At 36.4% G+C, this 16,892-nt stretch overlaps 1 protein-coding gene across 1 annotated transcript in view; it reads left to right on the plus strand.

Moving 5' to 3' along the window:
- LOC144956061 (voltage-gated inwardly rectifying potassium channel KCNH6-like) overlaps positions 1–6,627 on the plus strand; it is a gene marked incomplete in the record, with an annotated part of 67,694 nt that extends 61,067 nt beyond the window's left edge. Inside the window, 4 exon segments of the mRNA XM_078886382.1 lie at positions 119–190; positions 1,596–1,715; positions 3,283–3,490; positions 6,270–6,627. Coding sequence (XP_078742508.1) covers positions 119–190; positions 1,596–1,715; positions 3,283–3,490; positions 6,270–6,504 — 635 coding nt within the window.
- Positions 6,628–16,892: the final 10,265 nt, after the last annotated feature.

The raw sequence follows: 16,892 nt of genomic DNA on the forward strand, positions 1-16,892 counted from the left end.
CCATTTCGGCATTAAAAAACACCAAGCTGGCAAGCCTTTAATGCTGAGACCTTAAGAAAGCCTTAAGACCTTGTCAATCTTGTCTATTTTCTTATTTCTTATTTTTATTATTCCACAGCGGCCAGAGGTCTCTCTGGAATCAGAAGACGTATCGGAAGCGTTGACGTCAAACGGGTATCACATGATAACAGTAAGTACTGATAATAAGTACTGATACTGATAGGTATATAAAAAGTTCAGTGATAGCGCAATGCCCAATGAACTTAACATTTAAGACGGGACATGACACCTGTTAGGCGATATTACAACTTTTATTCGGACGGAGACAACGCTATTAACGACCAGGTACTCATTTTGCATTTCAGTACTGAGAATAATGTGATTTAAAAAACCTCTTCCAAGAACTCAACTATGCGCCGCCCAGAGCGGGACTCGAATCTTCCAGTCCAAGTGTCACACTGTTAGACCACTTATCCACTGAAGTTAATTTCTTACCTTCCATACCTACCTACTCAGATGTGCCTAGTACTACGAAAAATCCGTAGTGTTACGAATAATTGGCTCCAGTTTCAGAAATTTATGACTTTAATCTCTAAGTTACTTCAAACTTTTTCAAAAGAATCAAATTAAGAAATAAAGGAGCAGGGACCGGTGCAAGATAAAGAACTGAATAAGTGTATAGGAAAGGTGCCAAACAAAGCAAGAAAGAAAAATACAAGAAAAAAAAAAGCAACAATCCATGTGCCATAAACAAGAGGTGTTTTTTTTTCTTGTATTTTTCTTCCTTGCTTTGTCTGGCACCTTTCATACACACTTACTTGTTCTTTACTTACTTACTTACTTATCCGAACCAGCGACTTTTGGTCTTGTGCCATGACGTAGAAGTTAGACGCCTTTTGTAGTTGTTCCAGGTGACTGAATATACAGTGTGTTACTGATGCTTGGATCTGGTGGGAAGAATGTGCATCTCTACACACTTGTTCAGATCTTTATCCTTTTCAAAAAAAAAAAGGCTGATACCAGACTGTAAAATTTTAAAGGACTTTGAAGTGTATATCTTAATACAATCCTTGTGAGAGTATATTGTTGTTGATTTCTAAAGTTAACAATAGCGACTACTATTTTTATCCTCTTAAAAACGACGAATTTTTAAATGTCCAAGCAGGTAGGTCTGCGTACTGTAACATCATTATCACCATCCTTATCAGCATCATCATCATCATCATCATCATCATCATCATCATCATCATCACCATCCTCCTCATCATCACCATCCTCATCATCATCATCATTACCATCATCATCACCATCATCACCATCAACATCATCATCATCATCATCATTATCGTCATCATCATTATCATCATCCTCATCATCATCATCATCATCATCATCATCATCATCATCATCATCATCATTATCATCATCCTCATCATCATCATCTTCACCCTCCTTCTCCTCCTCCTTTTCCTCCTCCTCTTCCTCTTCCTCCTCCTCATCATCATCATCACCATCATCATCACCATCATCACCAACGCCAAAATCAATCATCATCGGCTTGATTCTTTGAATTCTGTTTCTTCCAATGACGTCAGGTATAGCAGACGATAGCGACGAGGCCACCAAGGTTGGCATCGTAGAACTAAGCGTGGACAGGGTCAAGGACGAAGTGACGCACCACGGTGATCTAAAAATAGCCGACTCCAAAGACAATGGTAAGATAACTCTTCCTATGCCCCGGGCTACGTGCACATAAAAATTTTGTTAAAAACTTGAGCTTTTATATAGCACAATATCTACTAAACGTGCTCAAATCGCTCTACAAATGGTCCCTCACCAACAGCAACACGTAATATGTAGAACGAGACGTGACGCCTGTTAGGCGATATTACAAATTTTTTTTTTCGACAGAGACAACGCTGTTGACGGCCAGCCTTCTCATTTTACAAATGAGTGCGTTTAGAGAATGTGAGTAAAGAGTGTCATACCACAAGTCATAGCCGCACATTTATGCATATCTGATAATTGAAGTTCATTTAATGGGTTTGATTTAACATTGTTGTAATGGACAATATTTTGTCATAGTTTGAGAGATTTTCCATTACATTAATGAGTCAATGACAATAGCCTTCAACAGTCGTGATGTCATTTTCCTCGTAATGACGCATCGCAACTTAGTAACTGGTTCTAAACGATCATCAATGGCGGACGCCCTTATGAAATACTCCTTAGACGAGCATATAAGAGTATCCAGAGGAGAAAAACATAAATTTGATCATATTTTGACTTTTATACATTCTGACCACTAAACATGTGAAAAGGTTCTAGCCAGCATGAAGAATAAAAAGTACTGATTTTCTTTGTTTAGAACCACGCTGCTCGTTGCTGGGCGGACGTGACATCAGACTATTGAATCCAATTTGGGGTATATAACTTGCATATTAGTACGAATCGGCTCCGGACGACGTGCCTTATATTATGCATGTCTGTACGGCAATGTGGTCAAGTGGTATGACACTTGCTTTCGGATTGCAAGGTCCTGGGTTCGAGCCTCGCTCGGTGCATAGTTGAGTCCTTGGAAAAGGCTCTTTACTCCTATTCTCTCACCTTACTCAGGTGTAAAATGAGTACCTGGCCATTAACTTAACAACGTTGTCTCTGTCCGTTGTAATATCGCCTAAAAGGCGTCATTTCCCGCCCTATCTTTTAAATATTGTTGTTGGTCAAGGACCCCTTCTAAATCACCTTGAGCACGTTTAGTGTATATTGCGCTATATAAAAAGCTCAATTTAAAATGATTTTTTTTAAAAGCCCAAAACGTTACAACGTTAAATTAAGCCATTAATTACGTCTGGTTATCAGACCTGAAAATATGATTACAATATCTAACCCCAATTTGAACGTGAGCGATAAGAAACAAATGTGACCCGCCGTCTGAAAACAGTATTATGTTGGGATGTGTTGTACCCCAAGTAGATAATTTAGAGATAAAACGGTGGGAAATAGGACTTTAGAACGTTTCGCAAAGAAGAATAGTGTATATACTCTACTATAAAGAACAGAGAAAAACACCATGTTTTATCTTTAAGGTTATAACTTTAATTTTCCTTATCTAGTTCATTCCGACATGTTACCTCTTTGAGACATGTCACAAATGTCTGATTTCAAAATAAACCATTTACTAAGGCATGTAACCATAACATATTACTGTCCATTAGTGCGAAAATTATAAATGATTTGAAAAGCATATTTCAAATATTATTTATTTCGTATCCGTTTAAGGTCAACGAAACCATGTGGCCGATACCTCCAAGTCATACGTCACGAAAAATGGTGGTCCACGTGACACTCAAGACAGCACCGCTGGCCGGGAGGTCAAGGTCACTACGAACAACGAAACCGTTCAAGAGCAGACAACTTTCGATCCCTTCCAAACTGTGACGTCATATTCTATGAATGATATTGATGTCAGACTTGTCACTCTACACCAGTAAGATGATGCGATTCGAATGTTGTTGAAGTCAAATGCTGAAGTTCTGTTCTTGTTGTCTTCTGTTTTTGTGGGGTTTTCTTAATTTATTTTAATTTGTCTCGTTTTATTTTATTTTTGTGTTTGCTTTATTTTTTGGGTTTTTATTTTTCGTTTGATGTTGCTGTTGTTTATTTTGTTGTTTTCTTGTTGTTTTTTTCTTTTTGTTTGATTTTTCTATGTTGATTTTTTTTTGTTAGGAGTGTGTGTATGTGGGGGGGGGGGGGGGGGGGGGGGGTGTTAGAATCTTGTATTATTTTATTTTGTTTTTTTTTTTGGTTTCGTTTTGTCTGTACTTTGCCTTTGTTTTCCGATAAAGTGGAACCATTTCTCATTGTATTGCAGATAGGTCGTTTTAAGCTGTAACTCTTAATCGTATATTTTGCTGTCCATTTGACAGAGCTATGAAATCCGGATTCCATGGATATCCTGCTAAATCATATACCATCTATGAAATAAACCAGTATAAGCTAAGATCGATTTTAAATTAATTTAACTGGTACTTTGTGTTTGCGAATAACTATAGACACATTTCAACATACCAATATCTTAACAAGTTCTTGGAATTTTGTCCAGAGTTTATCCCGGTTTCTATAGCGTGCAGCGGACAATAGCAATTGCTTGCTTTCCTTTTAATAGGACGCTAGTCGATCGCAAAGTAATTTCTGCCAAATCTAATAGACTGAGCTACTCATTCACAGCTGGGTGGACAGGGGGGTCAGAAAAAAAAATCTAGACTGCACCCGGGATCGACTTGGTCCCTTTGCTTGTGAAGCGAGGGCTCTACCAGCTGAGCCATCGGACCTCCCGTCCTTGGAATGTACAACGCATAAATTAAGGCATAATGAGATTTCCAATCTTCAGGCAGCAATTACGGGCCCTGGAATAAGTTATGATAGAATTACACAGACATCAAAATGCTATCTAATTCAACTTAGAATGGCATGCATTATAAAATATATTGCTCGTTATGACAAATGAGCGCTTATCCAACTGTGAAAAAGTGGAGAAATATTTGCATCTTTTGAATTAAAACAGCCTGTGTGTTTTTGTTTTGTTTGTTTGTTTTTTATTTCTTTTTGTTTTTGTTGGGGTTTTTTATGTGTGTGTGTGTGTGTGTGTGTGTGTGTGTGTGTGTGTGTGTGGTGGGGGGGGGGGGGGGGGAAGGAGGTGTTTTCTTTCTTTATGGTAGTTGTATTTCCCTATTTTGCCTTGTTTAGTTTTTAAATTTTTTTGTTATTTGTTTATTTGATAATTTCTTTATCTATGTTTTTTTTTTTTGGGTTATTTTTTTTCTTTTGTGCTTTTCGTTTTTCTTTTTGATATGTTTTGTTGTTTTCTATTACTTTATTCTTGTTATTTTTGGTCTTTTATTTTGTCTTTTTTTTCTTTATGGTAGTTGTATTTCCCTATTTTGCCTTGTTTAGTTTTTACAATTTTTGTTATTTATTTATTTGATAATTTCTTTATCTATTTATCTATGTCGCATTTAGTATATTTTCTTTCTTATCCATTGGACATGAATGTTTCAGTTGTGGTGAAATTAATGCTCCCTCTAACAGATCAAGGGAAAAAATCATCGAAAAAGAAGTAATGAAAATAATCTTTGGGTTTTGCTCCGGCCCTATTCTCTCTCTCTCTCTCTCTCTCTCTCTCTCTCTCTCTCTCTCTCTCTCTCTCTCTCTCTCTCTCTCTCTCTCTGTCTCTCTTTCTCTCTTTCTCTCTCTTTCTGTCCTGACAGGATCCGGCCCCACAAGTTGCTAGCTAACAAGTTCCACTTTTTTGATATTTCTATTTTCGGGCAAATATCTACAATAATGTCATGTTCGAGTTTAAAATCATTGTTTTCCTTAATTATCCACGTTCCTTTTGTTTTCCTCTGCCTAGTTTAACTTCCACACATGTGTAAAATGATTACATGGCCATTAATTAACAGCGTTTTCTCTGTTTTAAAAAAAGTACTATTGCCTAACAGGAAATACCGTCTCGTCCTACATGTTTGAGTGTTTCTGTTTTATATTGACCCCATGTAAAGCACTTTGAGCACGTCACATGGATCTCTATCTATATAAATGTTCTATTGATAGTGATGACGATATCCTTCTTGTGATCCATTCCACATTGATGAAGAGGAAGTACATAAACGAGATCTTTCATCATCAAAGTTTTAAACCGTTTATATATATATATATATATATATATATATATATATATATATATATATATATATATATATATATATATATATATATATATATATGAGTGTTGATGGGTACTCGTAGGTACGAAAGTGCTCGATAATGATGGTTAGAGCTAATATAAAATATAAATGGGATCACTCACTTATATGTGGCCAAAACATATGTTTCTGTGGCTTTCATCCACGTCGTCAGTTGGCGTATTGTCCGCAGAATCTGCGGACAATATCACAATATATATATATATATATATATATATATATATATATATATATATATATATATATATATATATATATGACCAACTGCTACAGATGACAGGATATTATTCTAATGCCAAATCTACCTAAACTCTGCGGGTCCCGATATCTCAGTTAGTTTGGCAGACAAACATAAATAGTAGGATAAAGAGCTTCAGATCATTATAGGTTGGTGATATAAATTGACTTTGCTGTAGTTCAAGAAAGAAAAGAAAATGAACACCAAATTAATTCATAATCCAACCACCCCACTCCCCAATTTACTTCTCAATCTAAATTCAGACGAATGCAGACGTTTGAGAAACAACTGTGTCATACTGTGGACGCTATCTTGCACACATTGGGTCAAAAGCCACGGATGACCCAGGATGTTCTTGATGCTATTGCACCAGTGACAAAAGCCAATGTGTTAGCAACAGCCTCCCAACCATATAATATTTCCCAAAGTTCACGACCAGGCGTTGCTATGACGACCTGTATGGATGACGGTGACAATGGCCAAATTCTAATGGTGTAGATTTTTTAAATTCTTGGCCGGAATTCTAATATGTAAAAAGGAGAGGTCGGTGTATTTTATTCTCTTTATGAAAATATACTCCGTTTCGGATAAATGGACTTCAATTGGAACAACCAATGTTTAACCAAGCAATAATTCCTAATGGACTTTGTAAAGGTCTGCTATTGTTTGAAAGATGATTTTACAAATATATATATATATATATATATATATATATATATATATATATATATATATATATATATATATATTGATATGAGTGTTGGTGGGTACTTGTAGGTACGAGAGTGCTCGATATTGTTGGTAAGGACATATTATATATATATATATATATATATATATATATATATATATATATATATACGTATGTGTGTGTGTGTGTGTGTGTGTGTTTGTGCGTGCGTGCGTGCATGTGTGTGTGTGTGTGTGTTTCCCTTGTGATCAAAATTCCATATTATCTAACCCCTCACCTAAATAGTGATATCAAATTAACAAAAACAATACTTGGTGATGTCGGATTATCAAGCCATAACTTTACCTCTAATAATAAAAGACAGAAAACTGGTGTCGACAGTAAATCCTATGAAATGTCTTCCAATTGGGTTCGACTAAAAAGTTCAGTTCATGGGGATTAGAATAAAAGATTGTTAGCAGTATTGTATTTTTAGGTCCAATCTTAGTGTTCGTTGAGCGATCTCAAGCTCGTGTTGTAATTGGAACACGCCCGGGATTTCAAAACGCAAGAACAAAAGAATTCCATTATACAGGATGTTTTATTTTTACTACCCGATAAAGGATTGAAATAGCCTAAAAACTACAAATGACAGAAACATCTAGATTTTTTACTAAGTTTTGAATAACTATTCAAGTTATTTTTGGTCTTTATTTTGTTTTGTTTTGTTTTGTTTTTTTAAAGTAAAAGCTTTAGGAAGATGCCGTTACAATACAGTCGTCCTTTTTATAAACATGAAGGAATTTGACTCAAGCAATTTTTGACTCGTTTTTATTTTTCTTCACGTTTTTTCAACTAAAATTGCTTAAGTCAAATTTCTTCCATGTTTACAAAAAGCACGACTGTATTGTAACGGCTTATAATATCATCCTGAATTTTTAACCACAAAAAAACCTACAAATACAAACATGAATATTGATGGAAAACTATGCCAAAACTAGATGTTTCTATCATTTTTAGTTTTTAAGCTGTTTCCATTCTTTTTTTTAAATCCACTATTATCATTACTAGTCATATGCTGTAATGTTTTGGATTTCATCTGTATCTGGAGATTATGTGCTTGCCTTTGACCATGACATTTTGATTAGGGGTACATTCGAGGGACAACTGTGTCACACTGTAGACGCCATCTTGCACACATTGGGTCAAAAGCCACGAATGACCCAGGATGTTCTTGACGCCATTGCAGCTACTGTTAGCAACAGCCTCGAAATCATATAATATTTTTCAAATTTCACGACCAGGCGTTGCTATGACAACCTGCATGGATGACGGTCACAATGGCCAAATTCTGATGGTGTAGATTTTTTTTTAGTTCTTGGCCGGGATTGTAGAAGGTAAAAAGGAGAAGCCGGTGTATTTTATTCTCATTTTCAAAGCACACCCCGTTTCGGATAAAGGGACTTCTATGGGAACAACCAATGTTAACATAAGCAATAATTTATAATTTCCATTATTATAATGAGCCCACAACAATTTGGGTTATCAGACCTGAAAGTAAGCGCACGCCGGACGACAGCAATTTATGTTATCACACCTGCAAATAAATACAGGATGTTATCGACTGTGGTTGGAAGCAGAAGTCGATATTATGTTCATACTGCTGCTTGAAAATGTACTTTCCGAATCAGAAAAATGAACTTTGTTTGGAACAAGCAATAGCATTCTGGTTCTCATGATTTCTTATAATCCGATGAGGAAAAGTTTCAAAATGTGCTGAAATGTTTTAATTGTAAATACAAGCAATTGTTTTTCATTTAGAAGTTCTCAACATGACTTTAAAACTTTCGTCTTCCATGGTAAATATAAATAAATAGATAAATAAATAAATAAGATTTGCCGAGCGCCAATCTCTACCCAACGTGTTCAACAGCGCTTTGCAAAACTAAGTTTACAATGGAATTTTAAGAAAGTTATATGTTACAATCTTAAGAACATTATATATGTTACAATCTTAAGAAAATTATACGTTACAATCTTAAGAACATTATATTATGTTACAATCTTAAGAAAATAATATGTTACACTCTTAAAGACATTATATTATATGTTACAATCTTAAGATAAGTATATGTTAAAAACTTAAGTAAATTATATGTTAGAAATTAAAGAAAATTATATGTTACAATTGTAGATGGTCTATTAAGTAATGCTGCTTCCAACGAATTGTGGAATATGAAGGACATGGTTTTAAAATATTAAGGACAATTTGATGTTAATAGTATGAGCACTTCAGGTGAAGACCGAGAGAGAATTCCAGATATTATGTTCAATTCTAAGATAATATTCGTACACCAATACAGATGGTAAATGGAATAAAATGTTTTACACGAGTGTGAAAGGATGAAGAAATGAAGCCCCATTTCATTTTGAAAATTGTGTCAGAAAAATCAAAATTAACTCTCTCCTTACCGATCCTTTTCAGAATTTTCCCAAAATAAAATGGCAGGCTTACGTGGTAGAAAAATTGTTTTTGTAAACTTGAGTTATCTCTCTTCAAAACAACAATATGTTCTTATTATTTAAACAGAGATCATTGTGATGTACAAAATAAATCTGAATAAGAAAAAATGTATATTATTATGCGTAACAAATGTGAAATTTTGCTGTAGGCAGTAAGGAGAATGTTAAAAATACACACCAGGAATTTGTTGTGAGTAAAATATTTATGAAACTTAAATTGTAATAATACAACTTGAATTTTATTTGTCAGCGATCGTCTGAAAACGATATCATGTCGGGATGAATGCAGTGCTTAAAATTTAATTTCAAGATCATCGAGATTATGAGGGCGAAGTGGCCGAGTGGTTAAGGCATTGCACTGTGATCCGGATGACCCGGGTTTGAGCCCCGCTTCAGGCACTTTCGTTTTTTACCTTGAGCAAGATTATTAACCCCCAAATTGCTTACTTGGACAACATGGGTAATTCCTGTTGACGTCAGACATCTTGTTTGATGAGTTATCTATATTCCTTCGTGGAATGCCAGGTGACGATATCTTATGGTATCTGGCGGAAAATGCATAATTAAAAAAAAATTGTTTATGGAGATTAATTGGTTCCCGATAGCTCAGTGGTAGAGCACTCACTTTACACGCGAAGGGATTTAGATTGATTCCTTTGCAGCCGATATTTTTTTCTGACCTCCTCTCCACACATCAGTGATTGGGTAGCTGGGTCTGTTAGATCTGGCGGGAAAATACTTCACGAGGACTAGGGTTCTAGCCAAAGTATAGCAAGAAATTTCTATTGTCCGTTTCACGCTATTTATAGACACCGTGATTAAACTCGGGCTCCATGAGTCTAAGTTTTCTGAAGGAGGGGCCATTATAGCTATAGGCTTTTCTCTTTGGCACTCAGGCGGCAAAATCATTTCATCAACCACTCGCCGTCTATCTAGGGCGCCTACTTATTATTTTGTTATATAACTCTTTTGTCTGTTTGCTGTTTGTATGTGTGTGTGTGTGCTTGTAAGTGTGTGTATGATGGCGGGTTTGCGCGTTTGTTTTGTATGTGTGTGTGTGTGTGTGTGTGTGTATTCATATGTATGTTTATGTGTTGGTTATAATATTTCTTATCACTGATAAGGCCTAAAAGTGCGACAATGTCATCCACAGAGAAAATAAAAGGAAGAAACAAAAAAAAAAGGAAAAAGAAAAAGACACAAACAAAGCGGATAAAGTGTTAAAAAGCAATAAAAACAACACAAGATGATTGACAGTGATATTGCATGACTTTATTTAGACTTTAATCTAGTTAACTACCTCGACTCGTACCATTAATGATATCACAGTGACCATAAACACCAATGCCATCATCATAATATCATCATCGTCAGCATCTTTGAGATTATTAGCAGTATTATGTCCAACATTAATAGCATCGTTGACACCACCATTCGTCTTCATCATCATCATCATCATCATCATCATCATTATCATCATCGTCATCATCTTCATCATCATCATCATCATCATCATCATTATCATCATCGTCATCATCTTCATCTTCATTATCACCATTATCACCATCATCATCATCACCACCACCAACACCAACACCAACACCGCCATCTAGATGTCCATAGTCACATAAGAAGAAACAGAAGAAATATTTTAATGACCTATTTGAGCGGGAGCAGTATAATATTTTTGTACCCATTATAGGTCAATCAAATGTGTTGTTGATACACAATACAATGTTATTCTACTCCTCCACATAAACAGTAATGATATCAAGTTTTCAATAACAATAGGTGACTTCAGTTTATCAAACGCTATATTTCACCAAAATTAGATTTTTAAAATAGAAGTAGCTATCTTTCATTGAAATATTTTTGAACATGTCTTTTATTCAAAGTTGACAAAAACGGAACCGATTAAGGGGTAGAATAAAATTTTTACTTACACTCTTGCGTTCTAAAATTCAAACTGTGCACCCAACACACACTCACAGTCCAGTGCATCGGTTGGGACCACGTCTCGAATTCCTAAAAGCAAGTGTAAGAATCGTATATTATTCCATCCCTCTCACGAAATAGTAACGCGTAACGATATCATGTTTACAAACAATGTGACGTCATATAATAATATATCGTTGAATTTCACCAAAAATCAGATTCTTTAAAAATAAGTATCATTTACATGTTTTTGAAAATATCTTTTATTCAAAGATGACGAAATAGGTGGCAGAATAAATGTACTCTTGCGTTTTGGAATTCGAACTTTGTTCCTAACGCGCACTCACAGGCCCGTGCATCGGTTGAGAACACGTCCCGAATTCCCAAAAGCAAGAATTCGTACTTCCTTACAAAGGGGCATTCTATTTCCTGTCCCATCATTGTTTTTGTTTATTCACATTAACTACGCCATTCACACATATACCATTCATCCTTAGTGTTTTATTCATCGTGTTTTGTTGATATGTTTTTGGAAACCCGAAACGTCCACAATATCTGTCTTCGTCTAATAAATTGAAGCTTACAATTCAACTCTTATCGTTATTTTTTCAAAAGCAAGTGTGAGAATCGTATATCTAATCTCCTCTATCAAAACATCTCAGTGAAAATAATCTGGCGCAGCCTCCGTGAGCTAAGATAAAAAAAAAACTTGAGCTTTTTATATAGTGCAATATCCACTGTGCTCACAGCGCTTTACAGGGGGTACCCGACTAACAGCAAAACGTAACACGTAGAACGAGACATGACGCCTGTTAGGCGATATTACAATTTTTTCCGACAGAGACAACGCTGTAACGGCCAGGTAAGGTGAGAGAATGTGAGTAAAGAGCCTTTTCCAAAGACTTAACTATGCGCCGAGCGAGGCTCAAACCCAGAACCGAAAGCGAGTGGCATGCCACAAAAACACATAGCCGCAAAATAGAAAATCAGTTTATTGCCTTTGTGAGGACCTACCTTCTTCAGGAACACCTCTCCGGCTTATACCGTTGTCTCATCTCATGTATTTGCGATTGGTATTAATTTTTGAGAAGCTTGACTGAAATGAAGAATGTATCAATAAAGATGAAAGAAGATAGATTGAAATGGTTCGGAAATGTAAAGAGACGAGAGAGGGAGTACGTGAGAAGGAAAGTATTGGACTGACAAATAGCGGGAAAGAGGAAATAGGGACGCCCAAAGACTAGATGGTGGGATAAGGTAAAGGAATATATGAAAGAACTGGACCTGGAGGAGGATGATGCGTTGAACCGAGATGAATGGAGATGTGACATTCATTATGGCAACCCGCAAAATGCGGGATAAGCTGAAGAAGAAGATTAATTCGTGAGCCACTCTACGGAAATGGGCTATAGGTATGTCCCTGGGTGGGGTCTCTTGACCTTCCATAGTGGGCAGGAGGTCACTTGCTGTGTCTTCTATCCCCCTATTTTCGTTTCCCGAGTTGTTTTCTTTCTTTGTCTTAGAATGGGATTACTTTGTTTTGTCCTGGTCATTGCCAGAGTCCTTGGCTGAGAGGGAAACAGTCAAATGTATAGTGTTGGTTTCGGGAGATGACATTTTTTCAATGTAAATCATCTCTGTTATGTAGATTGGTAATGATGATTTGGATATATTCCGTAAGCATTTGCGTGTATTCCTCTTAGTAGGATCCTGGGCTTATGTCTGGAAAAGACTTTTAAGTGATCTCAAACTAAGATATGTTTGTGTGTTCTTGGAATCTGCATCAGTTCCCCATTTGAACAAATTCCCCTTTGTCTTACCTTTTCTTATGTGTTTTAATTGTAAATCTAGAATTTTTTCACCATCCCATTTTCTTCCTTTTTACTAGCGCTGATATGACCTCAATGTGTCGCAAGCTCTATAAAACCCTTTAAAGAAACATTTTCACTGCACACACCTCTCTATTTAACTTTTTGTCTGATCTCATGCACATGCAATGAATATATTTGTGTGAGTCGCTCAAAGGAGAGGGTCTAAATGTCCCTGAAAGTAGTTTTGAGATATTTCGGCTAATGCAATAACTATTGGAACTTTCCGGCGACCAGTGGCGTTTTCCAATAGTTTGTTAATTTATGCATACTTCTAATAAAAAATTAAGTAATATTTTCTCTTTTGATATTCAATTTTAATTTTTTCTTCGAGACTAATGAAACGAGAAATATTACCCTTTTGGATCCGTTTTTCTCATTATACCGTGTTCCAAATCGTAAATGAAAGTTAAATATCTCGTTTTCCGTTCATTTTGTTGAATCTTGGTATGGACCTCAACGAACATGTGGGCCATTGAATAAAATCCAATATTATAACGCCATACACATGAGCTATGCCAAGGGAAGTAACTTTATTGACAGTGACCTGGTGGAATCCCGTGTTCAAGTTTTGGTCACTATGCAGCGTAACCCCGCGAAACTCGTGTAAAAGATGCATTTCGAAGGTTCATTGATCTAATATGGTTCAGAAATGTTCTCTGGAGAATTTCTTGCCACTTTCTTACAAATTGAGCTTGTATGTAGAGCAATATCCGCTAAACGTGCTCAAAGCGCTTTACAGGGGTCCCTGAAAATAGCAAGACTTAACATGTAAAACGAGACATGACACCTGTTAGGCGATATTACAATTTTTCGGACAGGGACAACGCTGTTAACGGCCAAGTAATAATTTTAAACCTGAGTAAGGTGAGAGAATGTGAGTAAAGAGCCTTTTCCAAGGCCAAAGGATTCAACTTTGCGCCGAGCGAGGCTCGAACCCAGTACCTTCCGATCCGAAAGCGAGTATCATACCACATAGCCGCACAATTATAAATAACAACAGTGAAATGGAATCGAAGCTTCAATTTAAGTTTAAACATTACCTGTTTTATTAGATTAAAGTTTTTATGCCATTAGACTATTGCAATAACCCCCCCCCCCCCCCCCCCCCAACCGACCTACAGGGGAAAATTTTAAACCTATACTGAATTGACGAAATTCACTAGTTATGGTTTAAAGCTTTAAAGCAGTGTCGCTTAATGTATATTATATAAGGGGTATAAAACAAAAATAAAACACTAAGTAAAACTGCTGTAATATCGTCTAACATGCGTCAAGTCAAGTCCTACATGTTACATGTTTGCTGTTGGTTAGGGATCCTTTGTAAAGCGATTAGAGCACATTTAGTGGACGTTGCTCTATATAAAAGTATAATGTTGTTTTTTTTTTTTTTTTTTTTGACATGATAGTAGTGTCGTATGGCTGTCTGGACTTCCGTGTGCTAGTCCTTGTTTCAGGTTGTTTTTAAGGGCTTGCAACATATTTAGGTTGTCTCTGTCCGGAAAAAAAATTTAATATCGCCTAACAGGCGTCATATCTCATTCTGCATGTTACGTGCTGCTATTGGTCAGGGACCCCTCGTAAAGCGCTTTGAGCACATTTAGTGGATATTGCGCTGTATAAAAGCTCAAATTCAATTTCAATTTTAACATTTATTCTAGGTTCAACGAGCTAAGATTTCATCACGATATCAAACAGACCAAGTGGTGACAACAATGACTTTGGTTATATTCAAGTCACCTCACGGTCTCTCATCTCTCTTGAAAATGTGGCTGTTTGAATCTGGAAGAAGCAATAATAATAGGAACTTGAATAATAGCTTCAATTTAATAAACAAAAAATAGACATTGTGAACGTTTCGGGTTTCCCCTTTATCAACAACAAAAAAGATTAATGAAAGGCCTGTAGGGTTTCATTTATCGTGTTTCGTTGATAAAGGTGAAACACAAACCGTCCATATTATTTGTTTTCCTTTATTAAATTGAAGCTTTCATTCGATATATTATTATTCTCTCATCTTTCTGAATGAACCCGCTGGCTTTAAGGGCTTGTTTTACCCCTGGATAAATAAAAGCGGAGATTATATTATTATTTCTTGGCCAATCATCTGTAAATGGTGATTGTTATTATACCCTGATGAGCTGGATAAGTCCACTTCTATTTAGATCATCATATAATTTATATTTTACGAGTACGGGTTTGTTTCATAGACTTTAAAAGAAACTTTCAAAAACCTCCCGGCACTGATAATTTTTTTGAGTTGACCTTGAATTGTCTACACCTTATCTATAACGTGAAACTGTATTAGGTCATAAGAGAAATAGAAAGTCTCTCTCTCTCTCTCTCTCTCTCTCTCTCTCTCTCTCTCTCTCTGTGTGTGTGTGTGTGTGTGTGTGTGTCCATCTTCCTGTGAGTGTGTGTGTGTGTGTGTGTGTGTTTGTATGTGTGTCGACTACAAGAAGATCAGACTACTATCAGCTACGCCGGCAGTTAATCAGATCGTTAAAATGATATCTGTCTAATGCAAGTCGTTGAGATTTTTACAATTTAGGTCGATTTTACATTGGCCATTAGATATATGAAACGTTTAAATCAATTTTATTTGATGCCCAAGACTTACGGTGCCACTTTAAACAGGAAGCGAGGAAGCTGGTACTATGTGCTAGTACGCCATAATAAATTGTATTGACGCACATTTTGAAAGAAATTCAGTTTAGACATCAACGGGTTAACTTAAATCTTTTATCATCTCTCTGCATACCAGACATTTTCAGAAGGTCGGCATTAGGGCATGAACACTTTGATGACTACGCTGCCAAGCAGCCTTTTAGTATAGTATTAAGCCTCGCAGTCCGAATGACGCTTGCTGAGAATTGTGTGATTCAGTCATGGTCGATAAGTATAGCTCCTCTCTCTCTCTCTCTCTCTCTCTCTCTCTCTCTCTCTCTCTCTCTCTCTCTCTCTCTCTCTCTCTCTCTCTCTCAATCGATGTTGTTAATTGTTTTCATGGCCACGGTCCTGAGCCAGAGTTTAAGGCTGTCAAGATCTTGTAGTGACTTTAGTACGGAGAGCAATGCAGCATTTCTTAGTTCTTCAGGGATTAATTCGGCCTCATCTGAATCCAGAAATTTCTGATATGTAGTGAGATGCTGGTTCAGGGTAGTTACTATTGATGTTGATGGACTTCCTACATATTGCTGCAATGAAGGAAAGATTCTGTCATTGTAGTTTGGGCTGGGATGTTATCTTCTCGACGTAAGATGTGACCTCCACCGCTGTTCTTTTATTATTGTACTCAGTTATTGAACCCTGTTTTTTTCCATAGAGATCTGTATTTGTAATGATAAGTGGCAATATCTTATCATGCCTTTCTTGAACATTTCTTTTGTTTTACTTTAGATGCCTCCTTTACTTAATCGTCCTAAATATCACTTGCCCGTAATTATTATACTTATTTGCATTGGCAAAACCATTCAGATATATTCTTTATAACCATAGAACAGTGAGAGCGTGGTCAATAGTTCATCTCAAATTAAATCCAAGTCATATTCCTCAGAGAAAAAAATGAGCTTTATATAGCGCAATATCCACTAATTGTGCTCAAAGCGCTTTACAAGGGGTCCCTGGTCAACAGCAACATTTCACATGTAGGACGGGACATGATGCTTGTTAGGCGATATTACATTTTTTGGACAAAGACAACGCTATTAACGGCCAGGTACTCATTTTACACCTGAGTACGGTGAGAGAATGGGAGTAGAGCCTTTTCCAATTACTCAACGATGCGCCGAGCGCGAGGCTCGAACCCAGGACCTTCCGATCAAAAAGCGAGTGTCATACCACAAGACCACATAGGAAACGGAAACCAACCTACGCGTGCGCTAGTACCC

Source organism: Berghia stephanieae, chromosome 10 (genome assembly GCF_034508935.2).
Source record: "Berghia stephanieae isolate SIO BIC M18660-M18661 chromosome 10, UCSD_Bste_1.3, whole genome shotgun sequence".
In the NCBI taxonomy this organism is placed as follows: domain Eukaryota; kingdom Metazoa; phylum Mollusca; class Gastropoda; order Nudibranchia; family Aeolidiidae; genus Berghia; species Berghia stephanieae.